Genomic DNA, 26,983 nt, shown 5'->3' on the forward strand with positions numbered 1-26,983 from the left:
AACAGCCTCTTCCCATGTCCTGCTCAGCAGCTGGGGCTGCTGGCTGGATGAATGAGAGATCCCGTGCAGCCCCATGGAGCTGAGCATATGATGGGTCACCAGCTGCTCTGTCTGTTTTGCCCTTTTTTTTCTTGGCCATCAAGTCACTGATTGTGTACCCCAGCTGGTGAGTAGAGGCCCACTGGAATCCAGTGCTCCTGACCCACGTTCAGGGTGTTCCAGAGCATCTGCAGCTGGAGCTGAAACCCCTGGGACAGCAGTACCTGAGGTGGCTGCTGCAAGTACAGTTGACTCTGAGGTTCTTTAAGGATTAAGGGCTTCCTTAGAAGACCAAGATTGAAGATTTTTGGCTGGTGAATAGCCAAGGATTAACCTACCTTGCAATGAGACACAAGTGGGAGGAACAGCTCCTGGCTGTTTTGCCAGCACATGTTAACACCACTTTTGTTTGGCACCTCAGCTCTCCAGCTTTCCTGTAGCAGCTGCATAAATGGAAAGCCTTGGCTAGAGGAATCACACCAGAAATACTCTCTGGAAACATCCTTAGAGAGTGGGACCTGGATAATGACCCAGTTGTTTTGCTCCACCCTCCACACTAAAGCCATGAATTGACAAACATAACTCCAAGTACCTGCCACCAGCTGTTCCCAAGTACTGCTGAAGAGCCAGCAATGAAAGAAGATCTCTTGTCCTAAGCCATTCAGAGGGAACTTCAGGAAGTTTTTCCATGCAGCGTGCAGCACTGCTGCCTGCTGGGATAAGTCCCTTGGCCATAGTTACCTTATGGGTGGGAGAAACACAGGTTCCTCTGTCAGAGGAAAAATACTTGGTCCCTTCCTCAACCAGGAGACAACTTCAGACCCCTAGTTATTGCCATTTGCCCTCATGATGCTTTGTAGTGTTCCCTAGCAGGGGATTTTCTGGTGCAGATGCTCATCTTGGCATCTGAGAAGGTTTCCCACCCTTTTCATTCAAAGTTTCCTGGCAGATAACCTAAATAGAAGGATCTTGTGCCAAAAATGCCTCTTAGTCTTTATTTACTAAAGCTGCAAACTCAGAAGGTTGAAATTACTCAAGAACAAAACCATGCTGTGGGGGCAAATATTTATCAGATAATTTTTAAAACAAGTAGTAGGTTTGGGCTGGATGGAGATCACTTTTATAGGTTTTGAATTGCTTCTATCCCAGTATCCATCCACAATTTCTGTGTGATCATCACCTAAATGTAAGAATGACAGGAACAAAATCTCTTTCATGGTTTAGGCAGTTCTGGCTTTCCCAGTGGTAATTTTGCCTTGCATGCTGCCATCTCCTGGCTGGAAGAGATGTTAGTCTGGGGGGGAGGGATTAAAACGTGGAAAAAGAGTCCATGTGGCAAATGTGACCCCCCTGCAGCCTACTTTTTATAGAATAGTATTTAAATAATTTTAACAGAAGTAAAATAATTGCTTTAAAACATAGAGCATTCCGTTGAGACATTGAGGTGGTAGGAAAGCTACAGGAGACATTTGACCATCATCTCCCAAATCCTTTCATACAGCCTGATTCTCTGCTTTTCTTATGCTGAAAGTTTCTCCTCCAGGAGTCCAGTTCCTAAATCACAGCTGCAATTGGAAAATAGAATAAAAATTTAGGTATTTTTTAAATATGGAAAGTCTATTTCTGGGCTATTTCATGGAATCCTGTTAGGTTGAGTTACTGCGAATTCATCCCACCCTTAAAAATTATCTGAGGGCATTTTAAATGATGGCAAAGGTAGAGATATTTTCTATTAGAGCTGCAAAATTTCCTTTTTAAAGAGTTCCTTTTGGTGTGTCCTTCGCCCAAAGACTTTGGTTTTTTTTTGTAAAGTGTTCAGCAAGAGTTGGAGGAGGAACTTCTGCTGGGACAGGAGAAGTTCCTCCTCCTGTGGTTGAAGATTCCCTTGGGGAATCACATCATTATGTGGACACTCTTTGTGGAGAGCTGGAATGTCTGGGTAAAGAGGGTGGAAGAGCTGTGCAGGGTGAGCAATAAGGACCTGTAGCTTGGTGCAAACTGATTTTCATCACTTACTGCTCAAGGAGAAAGAAGATTGGGCCTGGTTGGAGAGTTGGAGCAAGGGAAATGCCTCTCTTTTTTAGGAGTCATTAAAATGTTTCTCTAGGGGCTCACAAGGACTGTAGGTTTTCACCTGTAGGCAAATAGAAATAAAGATGTAGGAGATAAAATAGCTGATATTTGATAGAGAAAAACAATAATCTGGTATCCCAAGAGCTGTCTTATTTTTGAGTGCCTCATGCTTGGAATTGTTACAGACCATGCAGCGATTCACCTCCGGGGAAGGCCAGGCCAAACTGCACAAAACCATGTCCCAGGGAGAGATTGGGAAGCTGGCAGCCACACAGAAGAGTCTGACTCCAGATGGGAGGTAGGAATCACGGCTGGAGATGGCAGACAAGTCCTTCTCCTGGCCCTCTTGCTCTCCAACGACTTGTTGAGCCACCCAGGCTCCTTTGGAGCTCCACCTGCAGTGGGGTGAGTTCCCCATCCCACCTTTTCTACATGACCCTGGGCAGGCCCAGTCAGTGTGTGTGTGGCTCACACCACAATGAAGTGTTGGTGACATGGGCCACATGTCCTGTCCCAAACCACCCAATCCCATGCACGCAAGGGTTTCTCTCCTTTGCTGAGGATGGGTAGCCACATTTCCCTGGTAGAAATTGTATGGATTTATCTCCTCAGGAATGTTCAGAAGATTGAGGTCGTTTTGGGTGGAAAGACCTTTTCTAGTTAAGGCAGTTGCTGTTTCCATGACTTATTTCCAGGCCTCAACGAGCCAAGATGAGGTTTTGGGTGAAGGGAAAGCAGGGGGAGAAGAAGACGCCCCGAGAGAAGCTCGCCACCCAGTCTGAGCTGCTGGAGCTGTACGCGGAGCAGGAAGCCCCTGGCAGGGAGACCATTCCTGGACTGCAGCTTGGTGAAGGTACGTGGTGGGGGGACACGGGACCAGTTGTGAGGAGAGAGAAATTGGGTTGGGAAATTGGGATATGTCCATGCTGGTTCATGTCTCTTAATTCATGGGTGGTGTCAAGCCAGAGTGATGACAAATAGGTTAGAGGGTGGGATCCATAATAGATCTCAAGGAATTCCATGTCCCTAATCCTTCCAGTCATCATCTGGAATGGACAGATGTTTCCTTTCTTGGGGGAGGAAGTAACCAAAGCACAAATGATTTTTAATCTTCCTGTGAGTTCTACACCATGCTTTTCTCCTCCACAGGTTTCTTCCAATGCTCCTCTCCCTGTTTTAGTGTCATAATTATTTTTCATCTGCTCTTTTCATTGATCACCAGCAGAGTTGGGTCCTCATCACCTGACGCCCCCTCGGAGTCCGGAGCTGTCGGGCATCTACCGGCGGGAATTCAAGGAGAACAAGGAGCCCTCTCCCAAAGTGAAGCGCAAGCGCAGCGTCAAGATCAGCAACGTGGCTCTGGAGCCTGTGCAGTGGCAGAACGACTCCCTGCAAATCATAACGAGTGCCAGTGACCTGAAGAGCATGGATGAGTTTCTCCTGAAAAAGGTAACTCCTGCCCTCGCTGCTCCATGAATCAGCACAGAGATCCAGGAGCAGACAGAGGCAATAAAGTAAAAGTGATCCTGTGGGTAGCTGTAGTAATGGTAATAATTCATCTAAGGGTGCCAGGGCAGGTCTAGAGAAGTTTCTGGGTTTTGTGCAGGAGAAACCACCTGGTGATCATGGTGGAGCAGCTGCTTCTTAGTGCTGCTTCATCTCACACCAGCTCTGCTGCAGTAAGAGTCATGGGCATAAAAACCCCCTTGTTTCCCCAGATGAATGAACTGGACAACGAGGATAGCAAGAAGGACACGCTGGTGGATGTTGTGTTCAAGAAAGCGCTGAAGGAATTCCGACAAAACATCTTCAGTTTTTACTCCTCGGCATTGGCAGTAAGTGACCAGATGATGGATGGGTAGGACTTCCACCTCCAGGAGAAAGGGGATATTCTGGGTCCTCCTGGTGGTACAGGTGTTGCCACGCCCTCCATTTCTGGTTTGCTCATCCCAAAGGATGGATGTGCTTCCTTTGTATTCAGTCCCATGATCTAAATTTGGACTAACACGTCCTCATGAGCCATCTCTCAGGATACATTGGGTGTAGATTCCTGATCTTCATTACAGCTTTTCTCCCAGCCAAAGGGGAGATGACAGAAAGTCAGTAAACTCCCATTTGTCACCCAAAGTGCCTGCAAACCTTTGTGTTACCTTTGCTGGTGGTGGAGATGTCTGATCCTTTTTTCCTTCTCTGTATCATATTTGAAGCTTCCCCAAGCAGCTGGAAGCTGGTGAGGCTGAAATAATTGTCTGGAGAAGAAAAAGTCTCTAGAAAAGTCTGGGCGGTATAAAAATCACTTTTCTTTTTTCTCTGTTTCCTTAAAAGATGGACGATGGGAAGAGCATCCGCTACAAGGACCTCTATGCCTTATTTGAACAGATTCTGGAGAAGACCATGAGGCTTGAGCAGAGGGACTGGAGTGAGTCTCCAGTTAAAGTCTGGGTCAATACCTTCAAAGTCTTCCTGGATGAATATATGCAGGAGTACAAACCCCTGGACTACACCGCGGGGAAGGTACTCAGCACTTTTGTTAAACTCCCTTGAAGGTTTGGGAACTATATTTACGTGGGGTTGTGCCTCTGTAGACACCTGGGACATTCTGTTGTCTTCTCTGCTTTAAGCTGAACTGGACAAGGCAAGATGTGACTCACTGGTTGTGTGTCACTGGGCTCAGCCAACCCCAGATCTCACTGGGCTGCCAAGGACTAGATGTTATCTCCAGGGCAAAGCTGCAACCAACTGTGGATGGCTGGAAAAACAGCTCCTGGTGCTTTTTTAGTTCTGGAGGGTTTGTTCAAACTTTGAGGGATGCTGAAAGAGATAACACTCTCCCGACCACTTCCCAAGTGACCATGCACATCACCATGGGTTGGGTTGCAGGAGAAGGGGACATGAGCAGTGGCTCAGGTCTGGGTACCATTCTTAGAGCAGAAAGAGCCTGCACTGTGTCACAGACCTGATCTCACTTCCTGCTCAATATTGTCTGCAAGCCCAACCACAGGATCTGAGGCTGGGCTTGTGGGATGATGTCTATCGGACAAATATCCCATCTCCTGGATCTTCTGCTCCAAGTCCTCTCCAGCCTCCTCTCCAGGCAGGTTTTCTTCAGAGCATCATGTTTTCCTTGGGTCACTGCTGGTGGGGTCAGAGCTGGAGCAGCAGCTACTCCCAGCTCCAAGATGAAGATAGGAAGAGCTGTCCAGGGAAATTCCAAAACTAGAGTGATCCATAGGAGAGTTTTCTAGAGAGATTTTTCTGGGGCTGCAGGTGCACTGGAGGATGGGGCTGGAAGGCACTGGACAATGTCAGATATGAGCCCTCTGTACTATTTACCTGGCAAAAATACTCAAAAAATGAGTTAAATCTCTTTCCCTCACCAGATACCAAAAACGGAACGAAAAAAGAGAAGGAAAAAGGAAGCAGATGTGGTGAGTTAAGCCTGCACATTAAAAAATCCATGTCCTTGGGGCCAGAATGTCAAGAGTCCAGGCTGTGGCATGTCCTGGGCTGAGATCTGAATATCAGCCCTGAAAGGCCATGTTAGAAAGACTTTCAAGGTGGATTTGCTTTGCTTGATCAAGGATTGCTGGGGTTGGCTCTGAAAACACATCCCTCATCAGCCAAGACATAAATGTAATGTCAAGGGTTGTTAGAAAAGGGCTGAGAGGAAAACAAAGTCTTTCTCCAGCTTTCTGCATAAGTTTACAGTATGTGTTTTACATCTCTGGGATCAGACGTGGAGGACATTACATCTCCTGTTTTCCTAAGGGATGTGATGGTACTAGGAAGGGTGCAGGTGCAGAGCCAAAAAAGGGGCCACAGATGCACAGAAAACCTTCTGAACTTGAAGAAGTTGACCTGCCAAGCTCAGTCAAAGAGTTCCCAACCTGCTTCCATGATGGTTCGGTTACCCTACAAGATGGATGTTGGTTTGGGTTGTCTATGGGGTTGCTGGGCTGAAAAAGAAACAAAAATACCGAATAAAAGCAAGAGCTAAAGTTGAAGAGCTGTCTGTGTTCATCTCTCCATTTTGCAGCAGGCTGAGCACCCTTTTCTCACCACCCAACCTTTATCCTCCAGGTGGAAGAGCACAATGGTCACATTTTCAAGGCAACCCAATACAGCATCCCCACATACTGTGAATATTGCTCCTCCTTGATCTGGATCATGGACAGGGCTTCTGTTTGTAAATGTAAGCACCCTTCCTTTGATCCTTTTCATGTGCTTTTATCACAGTGATGAGTTTGGGGATTTTGAAATGTGTTTACTGCTGTTTCCTGCATCCCCATGCTCAAATAATTTTGATTTTTGTAACACCTGAAGAGCTTTAGGGACAGGTCTTAAGGTTTCTGAAGTCAACTAGTAAGTCCATCCCAGCAGTCCTTCCTGGCACAGTTAATGAACTTCGTGTTACACATCTTATCCCATCAGGTTCTGTGCCCATCCCATAAGGTCAGACACATTTAACTGTCATGGTAGGAAGGACAGTAAAGTCAGGTATGGAAATGTGTCCCTGGGGTGCCCGTGGGGATCCTGACCTTGGCAAACTCATTGGCTTCACCTGTTTGACTTCCAGGCATGTGAATTTTTGGGGAGATCAGGAAAATGGGGGAGGGTGATGGAAAAGCCTGATCCATCTCTTTTTGGAAAAACCCAAGAGATGGATCAACCTTTCCCATCATCCTGACTCCATTTCTGTGATTAGCTTGGCAGCATCAGCCCCAGAGCATTTCAGGCCCAGTGCAGGATGAATGCAAAGGAGGTGCCATTTCCAGTCTCTGAGGGTATCTGGGTCTGATAGCTCTCAGGGGTTATAGTCTGAGTTGATCTGTCAGGAGGATGCAGGGAGGGTTTAATGTTTCATGGACGTAAATTTGGCACCTTTATTTTTAAAGGCTTCATTATTTTTGTTTGAGTGGATCTAATACAGACTTGGCCCCTAGAAAATGCAAATGCTTTTAACTTGGTAGTTCTGAGAAGTGCTGCTCAAGTCATATGAATTCCTGTTTCTCCAGCAGTGTGATTTTTGGGATAATTAAACACTCCTTTTCTCTGTTGCAGTATGTAAATATGCTTGTCACAAGAAGTGCTGTCTTAAAACCACGACCAAGTGCTCCAAAAAGGTAAATATCTCTCATTACTTTGCTTCCATTAAATACATTGCGACAATGATCCCAAGTTTGCATAAAAATTATTGGAGGTGCAAATCTTGACAAAATTCTGGAAATAACCCTCCTTTCAGCAGGAGCTTAGACCAGAGATCCCCAGAGGTCTCTCCAACCAGAGTTTTGTAGATATTTTGGGAATTATGCGGTGATGAGTCACTGTAGATCTGCCCAGTCATGCAGCAGATGTTGCGGTGTCGTTCCCTGCCTTGTAACCACACAGAATAATAGGAGTTTCCCCGGCTTTGTAGCTTTTAAGGATTTGGAAATGTGGAGTTATTCTTGGAAATACAGCCTTTTTCTCTGCGGTCCTTGCTTGCCACAGCTGGGCGAGGAAGGACAGGTGGAGGATGTTCACTGCCCTCTTTAGAGGGGAATTAAATGTTGTTTACTGGATTTAAGGGTATGGGGAACAGGGAATGAGTGCAGCATGCATCCCAGCTAACAATGAACCATCAAGATTTGGTGGGGATGTTTTAAATAGCTTATTTTGTGCCCAAAAGAAGGAAATAGAGTCACAATAATAATGAGTGGAAAGTTTTGTCAGCTCCCTGGGAGGCTTCTCAGGGGAGAACAACCTCCACAATACACAACCCCCAGAAAGCTGCATGAGGCCATTTTTCCCAAGGAATAATCTGAATATATACATTGAAGATGTGTGTGTATGTGAATATATTTATATTTTGAATATATATAGAACTTTTGCTGCAGTCTTTCCCTTTCTGGCACTATTTCTGCAAGAACTGGGAATGCCTCATAAGAGTTTGTGCTCTAAAATCTGGGAAGTTCATTGAGATCTCTGATTAATTTTTTCAGACATCCTTGGAGGCGCCTTCTTTGTTGTGATTTCTGTGTTCAAGGAAGTTTTTGTGCTGCATCCCAGGAAGCAAGTTCACTGTGTCTTCATGGGTAGCTTTGCACTGGCCTGTTACAAGTTCACTAGGAAGGCTCCAGTTCCTCTGTGCTTGGTGAATTTGTGTTTTTAGGGTAGTTCTCAGTGACAGGGGGCTACAAACCATCAGTCATGAGAAAGAAACTACATGGGGACCTTCCACACATCTGCTCCTAAGGTTTGCAGGATCAATGAAAGGATGCTATTGAGTGGAGAAAGAAAAATGCAGGAGTGATTGTGAGGGGAGCCATCTCACCTTTCTTTGACTAGGGCTGAGAATTCATGTCAATATTTTATTGCATCTTTTGACTTTTCCCATCCAGAATCTCCTGTGCAGGAGGACATTCTTCACATTTGAATTTGCCAGATACCAGCTCTCCAGTGAGCATTTGCAGCTGGCAAAAGGGCCTTTCCTGACAGTTGCAGATGGGTCTTTTCATGTTCCTTTGCTGGCATCTTGTTTGTTCACTGGTATTTTGTAACTGTCAATTCTTCAAGTTGATTTAAATACTCAAGATTCATATGTGCCTCTTCTGCTTTGTGCATCTTTGGGAGGTGAAATCATCCCTGGAGGTGGTGCCAGAGGGGCAGGAGGTGGAGGAGGACCATGCCCAGCTGCTTTGGCTCTGCCAGGCTGGGAATATAACTACGATGGGGTTGGTTAAAGAAAGAAAATCCAAACTTTTTGCCTTCAGGTGCATGTCCAGAGACTGGGTTAGCATTGCAAGACCCGTGTCCTGTACTGTTCTCCATTAGACTCACACATCTCCTGTGTCACCATCAGATTTTCTGAAAAATCCTCTTTGCCCAGGATTCTCTCCTGGGAAGCTGAGAAGCCTCTGAGAAAAAGGAAAACAATATTATCTCATTTGCTTTTCCTGTGTTTTGCTGCTTTGGAATGTGGTTGGAGATTGTTTATCCAACAGGTGAATTGTTTTAATTTATGACCAATCTTGGTCCAGCTGTGTCGAGGCTCTAGAGAGAGTCACGAGTTTTTCTTTATTATCTTCTAGCCTTCTGTCTGTATCCTTTCTCTATTCTTTAGTATAGTTTAGTATAGCATTCTTTAATATAATATAGTAACATAAAATAATTAATTAGCCTTCTAAGAACATAGAGTCAGATTAATCATTTCCTTCCTTCATCGGGGCACCCTGAAAATACCACACTCCTGTATCTGCTGAAGGACTCTGACTAATCAGACCCAAAGCTGCACCAGTATTGCATCTCAGAAGGATTTCCATCCCTTTTCCTGTGCAGCACGACCCGGAGCTCTCCCCACGGCAGTTTGGCGTGGAGCTGTCCCGGCTGACCAGCGAGGAGCGGGCGGTGCCTCTGCTGGTGGAGAAGCTCATCAACTACATCGAGATGCACGGGCTCTACACCGAGGGCATCTACAGGAAATCAGGATCCACCAACAAGATCAAGGAGCTGCGGCAAGGCCTCGATACAGGTCAGAGGAGGGGGGAAAAGATCCTGCTTGGGGAGGAAAATCGTCGCAGCAGCAAAGTTGGATGGGAGGAAGGTGGAATGTTCCAGCATTCCTGGCTCTGGGCTGTGCAAGGAATGATTTCATATTAGCAGCCACAACTCAGGTCGCCAACTCATGGGGTTTTTTGGGAGCAATCCACAGAAAAAAGTCATTCTAATTGAGGGAAGGTGGTGCCTTACTTACACCCTAGCAATCAGTGAGAAAAGAAATCCTGGTCCCACGTGAAGTTATTTGCTCTGGAAAATGTATTTCTCTCTAATTTTACCATGTGGAGCTGAAATCGAGTGCTGGCTTTGTTGCCATTAAAGGCCCGTAAGCATATTTTATTTTATAATACTTTATGATGGAACAGTTTGGGTTGGAAGGGACCTCTAAAGGTCACTTTGTCCAGCCTTGGGCTTCATATTGATCATTGTCTCTTGTTCTTTTCCTTCTTGCTTCATCTGGTGCTGAACGCAGACATCGATAATGTGAATTTAGATGACTACAACATCCATGTCATTGCCAGCGTGTTCAAGCAGTGGCTCCGAGATCTGCCCAACCCCCTCATGACCTTTGAGCTCTACGAGGAGTTCCTGCGGGTGATGGGTGAGGAGCTTCCCTCACCATCTCATTCCCTCAGTAGAGGGAAATGGTGGCCACTTTGAGTGCCAGACTTTTCATTCACTCTTTGGGGCTGAACCAGCTGGTTTTGCCAAATTGTGTTTATCTGGTTTCAAAGTCTGGGTTTTTGATTATAAAGTGTTTTTTATGCAAAACCTGAGGCAATTTGGTCTCAGTTTGGTGGCTTTTACATCATGGTTCGGCTTATTTCAGCTCCAAAGTTCTATCTCTTAAGTGATAAAATTAAGTGTTAAGAAGTACCATTTTAAATAAGAGGGAGAAGTAGAAGCTGCCCCTAATGCTGGTGGTTTATCCACAGGCCTCCAGGAGAGGAAGGAGACAGTGCGTGGGGTGTACTCGGTCATTGACCAGCTCTCCCGCACCCACCTCAGCACCCTGGAGCGCCTCATCTTCCACCTGGTCAGGTATGCTGGGCCTGGGCACCTTCAGGCAAAGGCAGGAGGGTCAGGCATCCTCCCCACCTGAACATCTGAGGCTTTTGCATCCACCCTGTCTCCCAGGAGGTGGCCATGGAGTTTCTCCAAGGGATGTTGTGTTGATGAGTGACTTCTGCTGTGCTGTGGCCACAGCCCTGAGGTGCCTCTCACCACTGCAGGGACATGTTTTTGGGTGGAAAGGGCTGGTTGTTGCCTTGGGAATATCTGAGATATCTTGAGGTTTGTCTTTCTCCCTCAAAGCAAGATTGCACCATGGAAATATCTTCTCCTCTCTTCAGCCATGACCGTGTGCAAGAGGTGCAGTGGAGGTGCCTCCACCTCTGACTTCTCTCTGAATCCCTGTTTTTTTCAGGATTGCCCTCCAAGAAGAGACCAACCGTATGTCAGCCAATGCCCTGGCCATTGTGTTTGCTCCCTGCATCCTCCGCTGCCCCGACACAACAGACCCTCTGCAGAGTGTTCAGGACATCAGCAAAACCACCACGTAAGAGCCTGGGGCTGGCTGAGCTAGCTGCACCACCACATCACCATTCACATCTTGGTAACCCCTAGGACGGTCAAATGGCTTAAAAATTGAGAGCTTTGGCACAAAGGGATAAACACATAGTAATTTATGCATCTGCATGAAGATATTTCAAATCCTCTCAATCCCCCAGAAGGTGTTAAATGAGGATTTTTAAGTGATGGAGGATCCCCAAGAGTGGATAAGCTTCTGTTCCTGCCTGGCAGGAGAAGGTGGAGCTTGTGCTGACATGGTTTTATAGTTAATGTAGTTCATTTTTGGCAAGCAGATCTTGATTCTTACTTGATTTTGGCTTTTTTACTGAAGGAGGTGAGTTGTTTGGTGTGCAGCAATAGTAATATTAATATGCTTCAACTTATTTATGGTGTTTGCCATAGCTGAAAAGGTTTTACAGAGAAAGAGTGAAGTACTTGGCCAGATTCGGTTTGGTTCATGCTAAACAGGTGTTAAAATAGATACTGGAGTCACTTACAAGAATGAAAACTCTCCAGTGAAGGGCTAGGCTTCTGAAAGGGGTGGTTTTACCTCCAGTAAGTATTAAAATTGTTGAAGACCAGAACATGTTCAAATACCCAGCTGGCAGGAACACCTGTCCTTTAACAGGATTTCATTGTAGCTTCTCCCTCACACTTCAGCACATCCTCTCATTTTATTACAAAGAAAGGACTGTGTTCTTCCCCAAACACCCTCCTGACAACATTAAACAGTTGGCTCAGTTGCACAAGCTGCTGCAGAGTTACTGCATGCAAGTGAGCTGGAATCAGCCTGCCTGCCTGCCTGCCTTCTCCAGGTTTGTGTTCCACCACTCCCTCTTCCAAGGGGGGTAGATTTCTCTGGTGGGATCCTTGGCATCTTTAATATCTGTAAGCTATTCCTCAATCCATCTCTAGCCTGTGATCACTCTTTTTCGGAGAATTCTCACCACCCTCTGGCTTCCAGCTGGAGCTTTCTCCTCCATGGTCTTCCATCAGGGCAGATCTTCAAAATAATCCTTTCCTTGTAATAAAATGAGAGGATGTGCTACAACTAAGGGAGAAGCTACCATGAAATCCTGTTGAAGGATAAGTCAAGACAAGACAGAGCAGCTCAGATCAAATGGCTTCCTCCTCCCATTTTGTATTCTTTTGGGTTTTTTCTCCCTTAGTTGCGTGGAGTTAATTGTCATTGAGCAGATGAACAAGTACAAGGCTCGGCTCAAAGACATCAACAGCCTGGAGTTCGCCGAGAACAAAGCCAAGAGCCGCCTCTCCTTGATCCGCAGATCTATGGTGAGATGCCAGAGCCCTCTGTGTCCTCTCCTGTCCTCTCCTTGCCCCTGAAGCCACCCTACCTTATCTTCTCCTGCTTATCCCAGCCTCCCAAACCTCTCACAAACTCCCACACCATCTCCACCAGGACAGGGACCCTCAGCCCTGTTGTGGCTCCTCGCCTTTGCAGGGAGTCATGCCAAAGCACGAGGAGGTGGGAACAGTCCCTGGAAATGTTGTCGTTCCTGCTCAGATGTTCCTGATCAGCATTTCCACCTTCATTTGAGCTTGTTTGGTCCTGAGTTGAGTCAAGCCTTTCAGTGACCAGCTCAACATCACCCCATGGGTGACCTGGACCATTGTTTTTCATGCTCAGTCACATTATCTGAACCCAAAATGAGTTCCCCAAAGGCTCTCCCTGCTCCCGCACTGCCTTTTTGGGAGCCTCAAACCCATCTCATTGAGCTTCCCTGCTTGCGGGGGGCCAGCAGGCTGTGGATACACCTGTGCTTGGCTTGTTGGGCTGCGGGAGAGGGACGGACCTGCTGCAGCACCGTCAGCGCAGGCTTGGGCTGAGGAGCCAAGCGGCCCCCTCTGCTTGGACCTGCCCCCTGTGATGCTCAGGGACACGTTGCTTCTGCTTTTTGGGGATGAAATCCAAGCAGGGGATGCCCAAGATGGAGTAGCTGGTGCTGCAGAGCTGCCCCACTCATCTCAGTTAACCGAGAAAACCTCAAACTGAGCAAAGCGGGTTTTTGGAGGGGCGGCAGCATGTGCACTCTAACCTTCTGCTTTCCTTTTCATCTCCTCTCTAATCCAGAAGCCCGTACTAATTGCAGTTAGATTTATGAGCATAACCCGCAGTTCAATCCCGGTATGTATCAGCGGCAGTGCCGCGTCCCTCGTTGTGTGTCACCGTCGCTCATCCCACCGGCCATTGTCCGTGACCTGTCCGGTCCCGCCGCTCCGTGGAGCCGCCGTTCCTCCAGCAGGTCCCCCCGGGCGCAGGGGTCTGGGGCTGGCGCTCAGCCATCCCTGCACGCAGCTCCTCAGAAAACCGCTTCCCACCCCTTTTCTCTCCCCACTTACTTTAATTTTCTATTTTATTTACTTTTTCCATCCTGTGCTTCCCTCTTTTTTACTTTGCTTGACTCATCCCTTCCCTTCCCACCTCGATTTCTCCTCGCTCAGGATGCGTTTCAGCATCAAGTTGCTTTCACAGCGCTGCTGTTTCTGAAGATGGTGAATAAAACCCTCAGCTTGGATGCCTTGTAGACCACGAGGCATCCGAAGGTGTCCTCCACCTTCGTGGAGGATGATCACAACCACCCTGAACACAAGGTTAGGACACCCAGGTTTGAATGAGGAGTAGTTCAGCAAGTCCTGTATTCCCCAACTCCATCCAACTCCAGCTTGAGTTTGAGTTCTGTGAGATTGTGACAGGCAAGAAAAGCACCTGCAGGATTTTGGGAATGCTCACAGGGCTGTTTCCTTTCATAACAGGCTCAGTCCATGATGAAAGTTCCCTCAGGTTCCCCCCATTCTTCCACATCTATGAGTGTCAGGAGGTGGAGAAGAGCAAAATTTGAGCTCTGCTCCCCTGAGCTCAGCATTTCTCAGGGGCTTAACTCCACGAGGCAGTGGGATCTTTGGGATCTCGGGGCTTTTGGCTAATAGGATTCAGGGAGCTGTGCTTCAGCTCAGGAGCCCACGTGAAAAGTGTCATCAGAAGAACACCGGGGCACAGGAGAGGCTTTGCAGACAAAGAAAGATCTCTGAGATGTGGCATTAAAAGATGAAAGGGCTAAAATTGAGAAAATCTGGCTTTTAAAGAGAAAAAGGGAGGATCCCTTATCCTGAAAATGTGCTCTGAGCACTTGGGTCATCAGGAAGACCCAGGGGTGCTACAGTTGTAGGGATTAAATAGGGGGAGCAAAATTGAGCTGCAACAAACTCTTCAACCCCAAGGAGATGCAGGATCTTCATGGGTGATGGTTGTCAGGGGAGAGCAGCAAGTGATGGACATCTCCTAGTCCTGGTCATGTCAGGATCTGGAATGTAGAAGATGAGAAGTCTGGTCATGATAATGGTTAAGATAAAAGCTGTTTAATATCTCTGAGCCCTGTCCTCATCTCCAAGAATCCTCCATTTTCCTCTGCTCCTTGGAGCAGATCTGTTGAGCTGGTCCCCAGAAGATTAAAACAGTTGCATATATATCTCTCCACCTCTACCACCACCATTTGCATCCTTTTTCATTTTCAGTTTCAGTATTAAAAAAATGCATTAGATCAGAGTTCACTCTGAGCACAGAGATCCACACTGATTGTCTTGCAGCGGGCCACTGGAGGTAGTCCTGGTTCTGGATCTCCTGTAGATGAGACATGGCATGGCATGGACAACATAATTAGGTGGGAGTTCCTGTTTGCTGAAGGGGTCAGTGAGACCCTTGTGATGCTCAGGAAATACCAAGGGTGGATGAGGGAAGGATGTGAGATTTGATCCAAGGATAAAACAGATTTTGTCAGGTGCCCTGAAATCAAAGCCTTAGTGATGCTCCCACCCAAAGCCACCATCAAGCTTCCCATCACACAGTCTGTGGGCTTTGTGGGAACCCAGCCTGCTGCTAGCTGGACTTGCTTGGACCTGGACCAAGTTGCACTTGGTCCATCAGCATCATCCTCACCACTGCCTTCCTCACCACCTCCATCCCCAGCCCCTCCAATGTGTTGAGTCCTTCTGGTATTCTCCCAGCCTGAGGGCCCGGGGTGCCTCCGGTGGCAGCACACTGAGGACCAATGCCTGGGGCCTTCTTCTTCACTCCTTGGGAGAGCAGTGTGGTTGGCGCCTGAGTGTTTGCCACATCACCTCAGCTGTGGTGGTGACACCTTTGTCTCTCTTCAGGGCAAAGGACGCGTGCGGCGTGGTGCCTTCCCCAGCCCCGCGTCACCTGTCACCGGCCGCTTGCCCTCGGTGACGGACGTCCCTGAGGAGACCCTGAGCAGTGAGGAGGCCATGGAGATGGAAGTGACAGAGCAGCAGCAGGTGGCCATGCAGCAGGAGGAGAAGGTGCTGACTGAGCAGATCGAGAGCCTGCAGAAGGAAAAGTGAGTCTGGCTGAGGGTTCAAGCCATGTCCCATGCCTCTGGATGTCCTGTGGTTGATACCTGGAGGCCTCCAACCCTCCGTGATCTCTCAGTGCACGTGCATCCCTTTCTCCTCTCCACCTTTTTGGTCCCGTTGGTTCACTGGGGCTGGGTTGGCTTTGCAGGGAGGAGCTGACATTTGAGATGCTGACACTGGAGCCCCGCGCCTCCGACGACGAAACCCTCGAGTCTGAAGCCTCCATTGGCACAGCTGACAGCTCCGAAAATTTGAACTTTGACTCCGAAGGAGCCATCTCCGACCGCTCGGGTAAATCCGGGTGTTCTTGGGTTTATCATGGGGTGGTTTGGGTTGGAAGGGACCTTCAGAGGTCATGAAGTCCATCTCCTTGCCATGGGCAGGGACACCTTCCACCGTATTTTTCTTCACCATGTTGCTTTTGGAAGGGTTACTTGGGATTTTCAAGTTTATTTAAAGTTGACAGTTTAAATGTATGCAGTGAGGGGGGTTAAGGGCTCAAGCACGTGGCCCTAGGGGATGGGTGGGAGCAGCCGGGATTGGTGGAAGAACGCTCATTATTATGAGCATTCTTCCAGCCCTGCCACATCAGCTGTGGTGATGCTGCCCCCACCGAGATGCTGGGAATGGTGTCCTGGCTTCAGTGGCGTGTGTCCCCAGGGAGTGGGGCGGTTGGATACTGGGTGGTGTGTGGGTGCTGACCACGTGTGGTCCTTCTGGCCCTGCAGAGAGAAGTGTAGCACTTACCTCCCTGCGCCCTGCCAAGGCCGAGGGGCCGAGCCGGCTGCGACGGCACCCCAGGATGCAGCTGGACCCGGTGGAGCCAACCGACACCCCCATCTCCTCCTCCTCCTCCTCCTCCCAGTCATCCACCTCCTGCTTGCCCCACCTACCCCGGAAGCGCTTCCAGATGTACTCCAAATCTCCTTTCTACCGAGCAGGGGGACACCATGGCGAGGCCCCCGAAACCCGGGCGAGCCCCGAGGGCCTGACAGGGCCTCTCCATTATCCCGAGGACCGGCCGCAGTTCACCACGCGCGGGACCTTCAACCCAGAGAAAGGCAAACAGAAACTGAAGAGTGTGAAATCTTCTCCCCCAAAAACCAAAGAGCCCCCAGATGGGGGGCCTGGAGGGGGACGCAAGAGGAACCCTGAGGCCGATTGTGCCGCCGCCCAACCCCTCGTCCTCCTGGGGAGCAACGAGTTCATGGTCTGAGATGCTCCACCCCAGAGCCACATCCATGCCGGGGCATCCTCCCCATTGGCAGTGCTCTGATGGCTTCCTCGTTAATGCCAGGAGATGAATGCTTAATTAAAAAGGCCAGGAGGGGACGGTTTTAATGGTGGCCTTAATGATTTGGGAAGGTTGAGACCTTCGGGTGGCCAGAGGGTGGCCGGGGATGGGAGGCAGTGCCTCCTGGCCCTTCCCCTCGGAGCGTCCCACATCTCAGAGCATCCGCCGCCAAATCCTTGTGCCGAATCGCCATCGCTGTTGGTAGGAGCAAACCTAGCCTAAAAATCCCACGGGAGCATCCCGAGCTGGCTCCACTGCAGCCAAGCCCTCCGCGCTTTAACCACCTCATCCACGCCAACACCAAGTGCATGGAAAAGTGTTAAAACCTGCCAAAAATCACCTTTTCCCTTTGGTTGTTTATTTTTTAACGAGACCTAACTGTCTTTCCTTTTTTTTTTTTTTTTTTAAAGTCTTTTTGAGATCATCAGTATTAAAAAATAATAATAATTAATAATAATCGAGGACTACTTGAAGCGCTATTTGTTTATATGCTGGTTCCTGGAGTTTTGTGTAAATATATATTTTTTTAATTTTTTTTTTGTATTTTTCCCCAGACAGAACTCTTTTTTTTTTTTTTTTTTTTTTTTTTACTATTATTATTATTATTGTTATTATTATTTTGGGGCGGGAGAGGAGGGGAGCAATTGGCTGAGCCATCCTTGGTGTCACCACTGGTGTCACTAGCTATCACTCAATAAAACATGGAGTTTTATTCTCAGCAGGAAATCCCTGGAGGTGTAATTATACCATCATAACCCATCATAGGACTATTAATGATGCTAGTTACTGACTCAGCTTCTCAGCTCGTAATCCCTCCCCAGTCTTCTCGTCATCATCCTCAGTGGCACCAGGAGAAGCTCCAGGTACCAGTAAACCTTTGGAAAGGCAAAATCAGGAGCCCCAGGGCAATAATTAGGTTTACAAAGGCTGGATCTGTCCTCCTAGGTGGGCTGGGGCTCATCCTTTCCTGAAATGCCACCAAGAATGGGGAAAATAGCAGAAAATTGAGTTTTCCTGAGTATTTTGTCTTTTCCCAGCATGACTGGATTTGGCTGAGCTGCTCTTCAGTCCCCTCTCCCCCTGCCCTTTCCAGGGGTGGTTTATTTATTGGGGTAATTTTTTATTTGGTATTTGAAATTTGCCTTTTTTTCATGTTATCTTTAATTTTTTTTCCAACGGGGGAAGTGACAGATGCTGCAGGGAGAGTGGGAACAGCATCGGCCTCGGCGCTGCATCCCGGGAGTAGAGCAAGACAAAGTCAGTCTCCCCCATCCACGGGGGAAATGGGATTTTCCCTGTCCCAGAGGGGAAAACAGGGCTCTGGGGACAGACACAGATGCACTGGCAAGGCAGATGGTGACCACAAGAGTGGAAACTCCTGGGGAGCCATCCCAAATTCTCTGGGAGCTGGGATTGCTGGGAGCATCCGAGCGCTTGGTGCCCAAACCAGCCTTCTGAGCCACTTGAACTAAAAACCCCAGAACTGCCCTCAAAACAGGCCCAGGGGAGGAGATCCTGGGCGTGAGTGAAGGGTCCAGCCTCATCCTCAGGTTTCTCATCCCTGTGGGATGAGAGCAGGGATGTCAGATCTGACTGGGGCAAATATATATATATATATATATATATATATATATATATATATATATATATATATATATATATATATATATACACACACAAGTACCCATATATACATATACACACACCCATATATGTGTGTATTTATGTATGTGTGTATATGTGTCTATGCATATGTGTATATATCTAATTTCTTTTGGGATATATTTATTTTCCTTATATATATATTTAATCTCTGTATAAGGAAAATATATTTAAGTGATATTTATATATATAAAGAAGATATATAATAATATATATATTCTATATATAAAGAAAATACGCACACAAAAGGATAAATATGCTCTGTAGAATTAAAAAATACATAAAAGAATATTGACTAGATACATTTATGTATTTTCTATTTCTTATATATAAAGAAGTATATAAAGGAAATTAGTTATATATTTCCTTATGTATATATTTTACATATTTCTATATATAAGGAAGTATATAGATAAAGGAGATATGTACTATATATAAAGAATATTTATTACTTTATATATATTTTAATGTATTTCTTCTCTATGTAGAAACATATTTAATGTTATATAATTTAAACATATATTTAATATATGTTTAATATGTATGTTTATATATGTTTCTTCACATATATTTATATATTTCTTTATATAAAGAGTATATTTCTCTGTAAAGAAATATATAAAGGAAATATGGAGTATATATAAAGAAATATATTTTCTCTCTATTTCTTCATATATAAAAATGTATGGAATGTAGGGAAAATATATAAAGGAAATAGACCTCTTGGCATAGATAAATGTATGGAATATATATAGAATATATAGAAAATATGCTTCTTTATATATATAATATATATTTGTGGTTATATGTATAAAGAAAAACACATGTAAAAGAAATATATACATACATATATATGTGTATATATATATGTGTATATATATATATATATATGAAATCAAGCTGTGGCAGGAGTGAGCAGGACTGGAGGGATCACGGCGTGTTCCAGGCTCCCCTTCCCCCGGCATCTCCCCCGCTCCTTCCCAGCCCTTCCCTGGCAGGATTTGGGCTCCCAGAGGGTTTTCCAGAGGGCTGAATGTACTGACTGCTGGAGGGCTGCGAGGGGAATCCTTGTTATTTTTCACGGAAAGTTTTCTAAGTAATTTATAAAGTCGCTGCTTGTAAACTAAAGAGAGTGTGTATGTAAGAGGATCTATTGTCCCACGCCCCGCGCTCGGAGTCGTGTACAAACTGACAAAAACGGACAAATAAAAGTGTCATTCTGCAAAGGCCAGGAATGCCTGGTGGGACATCGTTCCTCCAGCCCCCTGCCCACGTCCCGGGGCTCTGGGGCTTGTTCCATTTGTTCCACGGGGTTGTGAAGTGGTGGATTTTCCCAATCCCAGGCACGTGGAGGGAGGAGCTGGGATGGGGAGCCAGGGCTCCAGAGCACTTCCCGTTGGATTGTTTAATGCTGGTTATTCTCATTATTTATGTGCGCAGAATTTCTGGTTTACTTGTTATTCACATTGGTTTTATTTATGTATATACAGATTCTTTATATACAAATTATTTTAAACAGATAATTTTTATTTTATTTTTATTTAGACAATTTTTCAATTTTTCTGTATTCAAATAATTTCCAATTATTTCTATTAGATTTCTATTAGATTATTCAGATTATTTCAGATTATTTCTATAGATTAGTTTTAGGTAGACTGTTCATATTCAGATGATTTATTTTCAATTTATTTCTATTCAGATTATTTCATTTTATTTCTGTCCATATAATTTAATTCAGTTGATTTCTAATGAGATTCATGATGGTTCTCTTATTAATATGCAGGTCTTTTATTCTCAATTTATTTCTATTGATATTATTTCAAATTATTTAGTTTTATTTTCTTTCTATTCAGATTATTTAAGGATACTTCAAAGCAGATATTTATATTCCAATAATTTACATGCATTTTATTTCTGTTAAGATTATTTAATTTCATTTTATGTGTGTTTTTTACTATTTAATTCTCATTTTATCCAGTCAGATTATTCATATTCATCTACTTAAATTAAGATAGGGGTTTTTTCAGTTAATCTCTATTCAGAGTATTTCAGTTTATTTAGTTTCATTACATTTCTATTTAAATTATTTTTTTCAGCTTCTTTCTAATCTAATATTCCCAAACATATTATTTATATTTATTTTTTTTAATATTCACATAATTTCAGGTTATTTATTTTAATTTTATTTTTATTCCTATTTTTCTAGTTGTCTTCCTTATATTGATTATTTATAGTAATTTTACTTATATTTAGTTTCTTTCTGTTCAGATAATTTATTTTCAAGGTACTTATATTCAGATTATTGATTTTTATTTATTCCTCTTTGGTTATCAACATTCAGCTGGTCCCCCCAGTCCCCCATGCAAGGGGACCCAAGTCATTGGCACAGGGACTCTGGCTGCAAAACTCTCTTTATTCTGAGTATAAAATGGGGGACACAAGTGGGAGACCCCGGAACACAGGGACAGGGGTCTGTCACCCTGGCCTGGGGTCACCCCTGTCCTCTGTCAGTCCTGGCCTGGGATCAACCTGAGGCTGTCCCAGTCTGGTGTCACCCCCAGGTGTCACCACCTTTGCCAAGTGTCACCCCTTGGCTGTTGTCACCCTGGCTGATGTCACGCCCAGGTTGGCATCATCCCTGGGTTGGTGTCCCCGAGGCTGCCCCCTGGGTGGCAGTAGCTCCTCATGATGCCAAGGTGCCTCTGCCTGGGTTCCTCCAGCATTTGGGACACCATGGAGATGGACCCAGTGAGGTGCTGCCAGTGCCCTGGCCACACACTTGGGGACGTCCCCCAGGGAAGTTGCTCCCACCTCCCAGCTGCCAGAAGCATTCCATGGTCCTGGACATTGCCCCAGAGGTGGGACCGTGGGCACCTTCCAAGCCCAGGCTGAGGAGCCCCAGGCTGGGGGTGACAGGGTGCCAGCGCAGGGTGACAAACAAGCCAGGTGACAGTGGGAGGGGGGTTCAGTTCTTGAACATGTCACACAGCAGCTTCTCCATGGGGGTGTTGCCGATGGTGCGGCGGAAGAAGAGCAGCTCCACGCGCTCCGAGGAGATGAAGCGCAACGCTGGGAGGAGCAGCAGCAGCTTCCCAAACCTGGGGGATGGAGCAGTGGCCATGGGTGGGTGTCCCACCCTGGTGTCACCCCTGAGGACGTAGGGACAGCGGTACCTGACGGGTTGCCCGGGGTAGTGGGAACGGTTGTGCTGGCCCAGCATCACCTGTGACTGGTCCTGCAGGTTCTCCACCTGCTCAGGGTCCTTCAGGCCACGGGTCTCTGCAGGGACAAGGGGGTGACAGGCTGGGGAGGGGCATGGAGATGGCCAGTGGTGGCTGCTGGGGGTGGCCTCACCTGGTTTGAAGAGCACCACGGCCTTCATGCAGGCAAATTCCGTGGGGTCAACAGCCAACGCCTTGAAGCGGCCGAGGGTCTCCTGCAGCACCCGCACGTCCAGGGTGGCCGGCAGCAGCTTCCCAGGGCCCGGCTCAGGGACAGCCAGGAGTGGGCAGCTCTCCAGGGGCATGGACCACTGGATAGCACAGAGCAGGAATAGCTCACTCCATGCTTCCTCCAGCAGGATCACCTGGGGAGAGCGGGGGAAACCCCAAAACCCCTGTCACCCCCAAAGTCTCCAGGACCTGTAGCCACCACAGCTGGTTGGGCTGATGAGCATCTGCAGGGGAACCCTAAGAATGTTGTGGATATGCTCCAACTGGCTGCTACTTTTTTTGGGGTTCTTTTTGCCCCACAGGATCCCCAGTTCCTCATGGAGATTGCCAACCCCACCTGGTCACGGAAGGGCAGGTTGGAGAAGACGGGCAGGTTCTTGGCCCATTTCACCGCCATGAAGAGGAGACGCGCTGAGGTCTCATAGATGTTTTCAGGGCTGGCTGCCGGGTACGGCGCCACCTGGTACTCGCCGGCTGCCCGCTCCGGCTCACCGCCTGTCACATCCACCGTCTCATCAGCTGCAGGGTACAAAGGGGACACTGGTTGTCACCGCACCATGGGGACATCCACCCCCCACCCACCCCCCTCTGCACTGGCAGCCACCCACCGTCCTCGGGCTCCAGCTTGGCGCAGGTCTCGGCCGTCATCAGGCTGGCCATGAAGCGATGGTTGGTGGGTGGTGTGGGTGCTCGGGGACGCGGGGTGACAGTGGCACCAGGACCATGAGGAGCCGGACAGGGTGATGGGGGGACCTCACATGTGGTGGCCACGTGCTCAGGGGGCAGCTCAGCATCCAGCTGGATGCTGTCCAGCTGGACCTGGGCTGTGCTGCGGGGCTGGCGCTCGTTTTGCACAGCTGTGCAGACAAGGTGGCATCAGCACCGGCCACACCGCTGTCACCCCCTGCTGTTTGTCACTGTGTGTCCCCTCCCATCTTACCGTCCTTGTTCATGCCAGCCTGCAGGCACTTCTTGAGCCGACAAGCCTGGCATTGGTTGCGGTGAGCCTTGTCCACTGGGCACAGCCCTGTCCCTGCCTGGCACCTATGGGGAGAGGTGGCACATGGCTGCAGCTCCTGAGGTGGCCCCTGTCCCCAAGGAGGGTCCTCCCCCATATGTACCATGTCTCCCCCCATGGGTTCCCTCCACCCAACAAGTGCCCCACCACCGTGGGTACCCTCTCCCCAAGAGGTGTCCTGTCCCCAGTGGGTGCCCTGTCCCAGTGTATGCTCTGCCTTGATGGGTGTTTTGGCCCCATCAGGGGGCTCTGGACACCCTCTCCACAGGTGCCTCTCCCCCTGCATGCCTGTCCCCTGAGTGGTTTTAAGACCCCCTTGGTGTCTGCCCCACCCATTGCCCATGCCCTGGGGTCCCTGGCCTGCTGAGTGTCCATCCCAGGGTACCCGACCCCACTGGGGGCCTGCCCCAAGCTCCCTGTCCTGCTGGGTGTCCATCTGCAGGGTCCCTGTCCCACAGGGTGTCCATCCCTTCCCTGCTGGGTGCCCCATCCCATGGGGTCCCTGCTCTGCTGGGTGTTCCTGCCCTGCTAGGTTCCCCCCACTCCTGCCCCACAGTGTCCATCCGCTGGATCCCTGACACCTTGGGTGGCCATTCCTGGAGTCCCTGCCCTGTGGGGTGTCCTTTTCCTCTATGGCATCTGTCCATGGGACCCTGGTTCTTGTCCCTGCCCCTCTGGCTGCCCCTCTGTCCCCCCATTCCCTGCCCCCTGGGGACCCCCTGTTCCCACCTGTAGATGAGCTTCCTGCGGACGCTGCGCTTGAAGAAGCCGCTGCAGCCGTTGCAGGCATAGATGCCGTAGTGCTTCCCACTGCTGGTGTCCCCGCACACCTTGCACAGCAGCACCGGGCTCAGCTCCTTCCCAGGGGCTGGGCTCAGCCCTGTGGGAGTGGAATCGTCACATCTGGGTTGACTCTGGGCATCTCAATGTCCCTCAAACCACCCACCAGTCCCTCCTGCCTCCCAGCATCCTGGATATGAGGTCGCTTCTGTCTCTGCTGGTTCAGCCCAGGGACATGAATGGGGACACCTCAGGGACTGCACACAGGGGTCACCATTCCCCCACAGCCCAGCACACAGTGATGCAGGATGGGATCTCACAGGAATTTTTAAAATTAGAACAGGGATGAAATGGTGTTCTTAGGGATGGGGACACCAGGCATCCCAGGAAGGGGACTAAGGATCCCAGAGAAGGGCTGCAATCAGGGATGGGAGGAGTCCTGGAGAAGGGACAGCTCTGGGGACATGGGACACCCCAGACAAGAGTCACAGCAGGGAACTGTGGGGATCCTGGTGAAGGGCCAGGGGCCAAGAGTATCCAGGATAGGGTTTTTACAGGGGACCCCAGGAGTCCTGGAGAAGGGGCACAGCTGGGGACCTCAGGGATCCTGGAGAATGAACATAAATGAGGACCATGGAGAGGGCTGGGCATTGCAGGCATCCTGGCCTAGGGAAGGACCTTGGTGGGGACTCAGCATCTTGGAGAAGGACAGCAGCTGAAGACCCCAGGCATTGTAGCAGACCACGGTGGGGACCCTGGGCACCCAGGATAAGGGCCATGAGGAGAAGCCCAGCCATTCTGGAAAAGGTTAGCAATGGAGAACCCAAACATCCCAAACACCTATGATGAGGACACTGGGTGTCTTGGAGATGAACCATAATAGGGACCCCCAAATATCTCAGAGAAGGATAGGGACCAAAGGCATCCAGAAGGCCATGATGATCTCACGCCTCTCAGAGAAAAGCTGCAGTGGAGGACCCCGAGTATCTTGGTGATTGACCACTTCGGGGATTCCAAGTATCCCAGAGGATACTTGAAGAGAACCCCCAGGCATCTTGGGGAGTGACCACAGTGGGGGCCCGGCCATCCCAGAGAAAAACTCGTGTCCCCCCGAGTCGCCCCCGCTCCAGCGGAGCCACCTCTTACCCGTGGGACTCTCATCCAGCCCGGCGCTCACCACCGACCCCGCCGGGGACGCAGCCATCCCGCACCCGGCGCTCTCGACCTATCTCTGTCTGTCCCGTCCCTGGATCCCCGCGGAGGCTCTGGCCAGGCGCTGGCTGCTCCGGCAGCTCTGCGGCCAAAGGGGCTCTTGCATTGCTCTCTTCAAGGCGGCTTAGCGGCGGGCGCTGTGTAAGCAGCCGCCTCTTTGTCACCCTCTTAATCTTTAGTGTCTGCGCGGGGCGGGGGGGATCAATCAGCCACGCGATGAAGAATTAAAAAGGTGCTGAGCCCCAGCCCTGTAACCCTAAACCCCGCGACACCCAAGCCACCCCCCCGCGCGCCGCCGCGGGCACCGTGGAGGTGTCACCCTGTCACTGCAAACCCCCCCAGCACTGCGAGGCCGAGATTGCGGCAGAGGAGGGAGAGATGGGGCTGGGGCTGGGGACCCCCCGTGTGTGTCGTCCTCCCCTTGGGACCCACCAGGTCCTGTAAGCGCATAAGCCCTTCACTAAGGCGGTTAGAGGGGAATAACGAAAAGTGGTAATTAAGGGGGGTAATTTTCCTGCCCCCAAGTAATTAATTACCGGCCCTGATGGCGAGGGGAGGAGGGATGCTCGGTAGGGGCCCCGCTGTGTCTCAGCATCACCTCCCGGGGACGGGGCCCTCCACGGCTGTTGGGGCTGCTGACACCGCAGAGGGTGGGGGCCAGGTGGCCCCGGGGTTACGCAACCACGGCTAAACCCTCGCGGTGACAGGGCAGCACAATTTGGGATTTGTGGGCTTTAGCCGCTAAACCTCCCCCTCCCCGCTCAGGGGGGTGGCGGGTGGCCACCGTCACGGGCCCGGCTTGTCCCCAGCGATGGGCCAGGCTGAGGACAGGGGTTCCCGGCCTGCTGTGCCCCTTCCAGAGGGGCTCAGGGGTGTTGGTGCCCTGAAGGTGTCCCAGGGGACAGGCCTTGGCGGCAGGTCCCTGCTGAGGGCTGGCAGCAGTGACTCCAGTGGATCCAGGGGCTGAGGATCACCCCTGCGACATCCCCGCTGCCTACAGCATTCCTGCATCCCGCTGCCTGCGGCATGGCTCCATCCTCCTGCCTACAACCTACTTCCATCCCTTTTGCCTGAAGCGTTTCTCCATCTTAACAGTCTGCACTGTGACTCACTCTACCAGCCTTGCCTGCACCATGGCTCCATGTTCCCATGTGCAGCGACATTCCATCACCCTTCCTGACTACGTGGCTCCACCATCCTTCCTGTCTGCACCATGGCTCCATCCCTGCCTGCACCACGGCTCTCTACCCTTCCAGCCCCCTCCCACCCCCATTTCCCCACGGTGCCCTGTCCCACCCACAGCCCCGTCCTGACCCAGATCTCTGACCGCCACCATCTGCGGCAGGGGCCACCTCCTCCTCCCGCGGCAGAATTATGACGCTGGGCTAATGCAGAAGGAGCAAGCTGTCATCTCCCTGCCCGGCCCCTGAGTGCCTCCACACCTCTCACCCAAGGGTGGAACACTCCCGGGGGTGCCAGGAACCCCGGCATCCCGGCGTGCCAGCCCACACGTGGGGACACAGGCGGCCAGCACCAGGGACAGCGGGGAGCGGCCAGCATGGCGGTACAGCTGAGTTAGGCTAATTTGCCCGTCCCCTCCTTGCCGTTGGGTAAAAGCCAGCTCTGGAGCAGGGATTTGGGAGGGGGATTAGCTGGGCCAACCATCTGCTGCCAGCCAATGATCAGCACCCCCAGGAAAGCCAATAATTACAAAAATATGGTTTCCCACCCCGTTTCTCCATCGCACCCAGCTGGGTGCTGTCCCTTTGGTGGAATCCCTGTGGAGCAGCACCCTGTCCTCTTCCTGGGGATGAGAGCTCCATGAGCACCCAAGTGGGCACTGCTGGGAGCCCAACCCAGCCTGTTCTGGGTGTGACACGAGCAGGCCTGGCGGCATGGTCGAGGGGCTGTGGGTGTGGGTGGGGGTGAAGGAGCAAACGTTAAAGCCCGAGG

At 49.4% G+C, this 26,983-nt stretch overlaps 2 protein-coding genes across 13 annotated transcripts in view; one reads left to right on the forward strand and one right to left on the reverse strand.

Annotated features, from left to right (window-relative positions):
• The window catches only part of MYO9A (myosin IXA), a 175,545-nt gene extending 157,921 nt beyond the window's left edge, over positions 1-17,624 (forward strand). For 10 of the 12 annotated variants that reach the window (XM_059858011.1, XM_059858020.1, XM_059858015.1 and 7 more), the window contains 16 exons: positions 2,298-2,410; positions 2,808-2,965; positions 3,335-3,561; positions 3,831-3,947; positions 4,438-4,626; positions 5,493-5,540; positions 6,193-6,304; positions 7,174-7,235; positions 9,430-9,622; positions 10,121-10,249; positions 10,584-10,689; positions 11,075-11,206; positions 12,390-12,513; positions 15,394-15,596; positions 15,761-15,903; positions 16,341-17,624. In XM_059858011.1, the coding sequence (XP_059713994.1) occupies positions 2,298-2,410; positions 2,808-2,965; positions 3,335-3,561; positions 3,831-3,947; positions 4,438-4,626; positions 5,493-5,540; positions 6,193-6,304; positions 7,174-7,235; positions 9,430-9,622; positions 10,121-10,249; positions 10,584-10,689; positions 11,075-11,206; positions 12,390-12,513; positions 15,394-15,596; positions 15,761-15,903; positions 16,341-16,828 (2,544 nt within the window). In that variant the 3' untranslated portion in view covers positions 16,829-17,624. The remainder of the gene's footprint in view (positions 1-2,297; positions 2,411-2,807; positions 2,966-3,334; positions 3,562-3,830; positions 3,948-4,437; positions 4,627-5,492; positions 5,541-6,192; positions 6,305-7,173; positions 7,236-9,429; positions 9,623-10,120; positions 10,250-10,583; positions 10,690-11,074; positions 11,207-12,389; positions 12,514-15,393; positions 15,597-15,760; positions 15,904-16,340) is intronic. The other 2 variants (XM_059858012.1, XM_059858016.1) reach the window with 1 other exon arrangement.
• Positions 17,625-21,394: 3,770 nt separating this feature from the next.
• Positions 21,395-25,126, reverse strand: NR2E3 (nuclear receptor subfamily 2 group E member 3). The gene is made up of 8 exons (XM_059857956.1): positions 24,965-25,126; positions 23,768-23,918; positions 22,961-23,064; positions 22,629-22,877; positions 22,358-22,539; positions 21,923-22,154; positions 21,742-21,847; positions 21,395-21,666 (listed from the first exon to the last, which is right to left on the reverse strand). The coding sequence occupies exons 1-8, from the start codon at positions 25,020-25,022 to the stop codon at positions 21,534-21,536; spliced, it is 1,215 nt and encodes a 404-aa protein (XP_059713939.1). The 5' UTR covers positions 25,023-25,126; the 3' UTR covers positions 21,395-21,533.
• Between the last annotated feature and the right edge of the window lie 1,857 nt (positions 25,127-26,983).

The sequence above is a fragment of the Haemorhous mexicanus genome, chromosome 13 (assembly GCF_027477595.1).
Source record: "Haemorhous mexicanus isolate bHaeMex1 chromosome 13, bHaeMex1.pri, whole genome shotgun sequence".
Taxonomy (NCBI): Eukaryota; Metazoa; Chordata; class Aves; order Passeriformes; family Fringillidae; genus Haemorhous; species Haemorhous mexicanus.

Excerpts from the sequence above, each read along its gene's own strand:
- NR2E3 (XM_059857956.1), bottom strand. The coding sequence starts at position 25,022 with ATGGCTGCGTCCCCGGCGGGGTCGGTGGTGAGCGCCGGGCTGGATGAG. Across the intron at positions 22,155-22,357 it reads ACCTGCCCTTCCGTGACCAG|GTGATCCTGCTGGAGGAAGC; the intron begins GTGGGGTTGGCA and ends CGCTCTCCCCAG. Across the intron at positions 21,848-21,922 it reads CGTGGTGCTCTTCAAACCAG|AGACCCGTGGCCTGAAGGAC; the intron begins GTGAGGCCACCC and ends TTGTCCCTGCAG.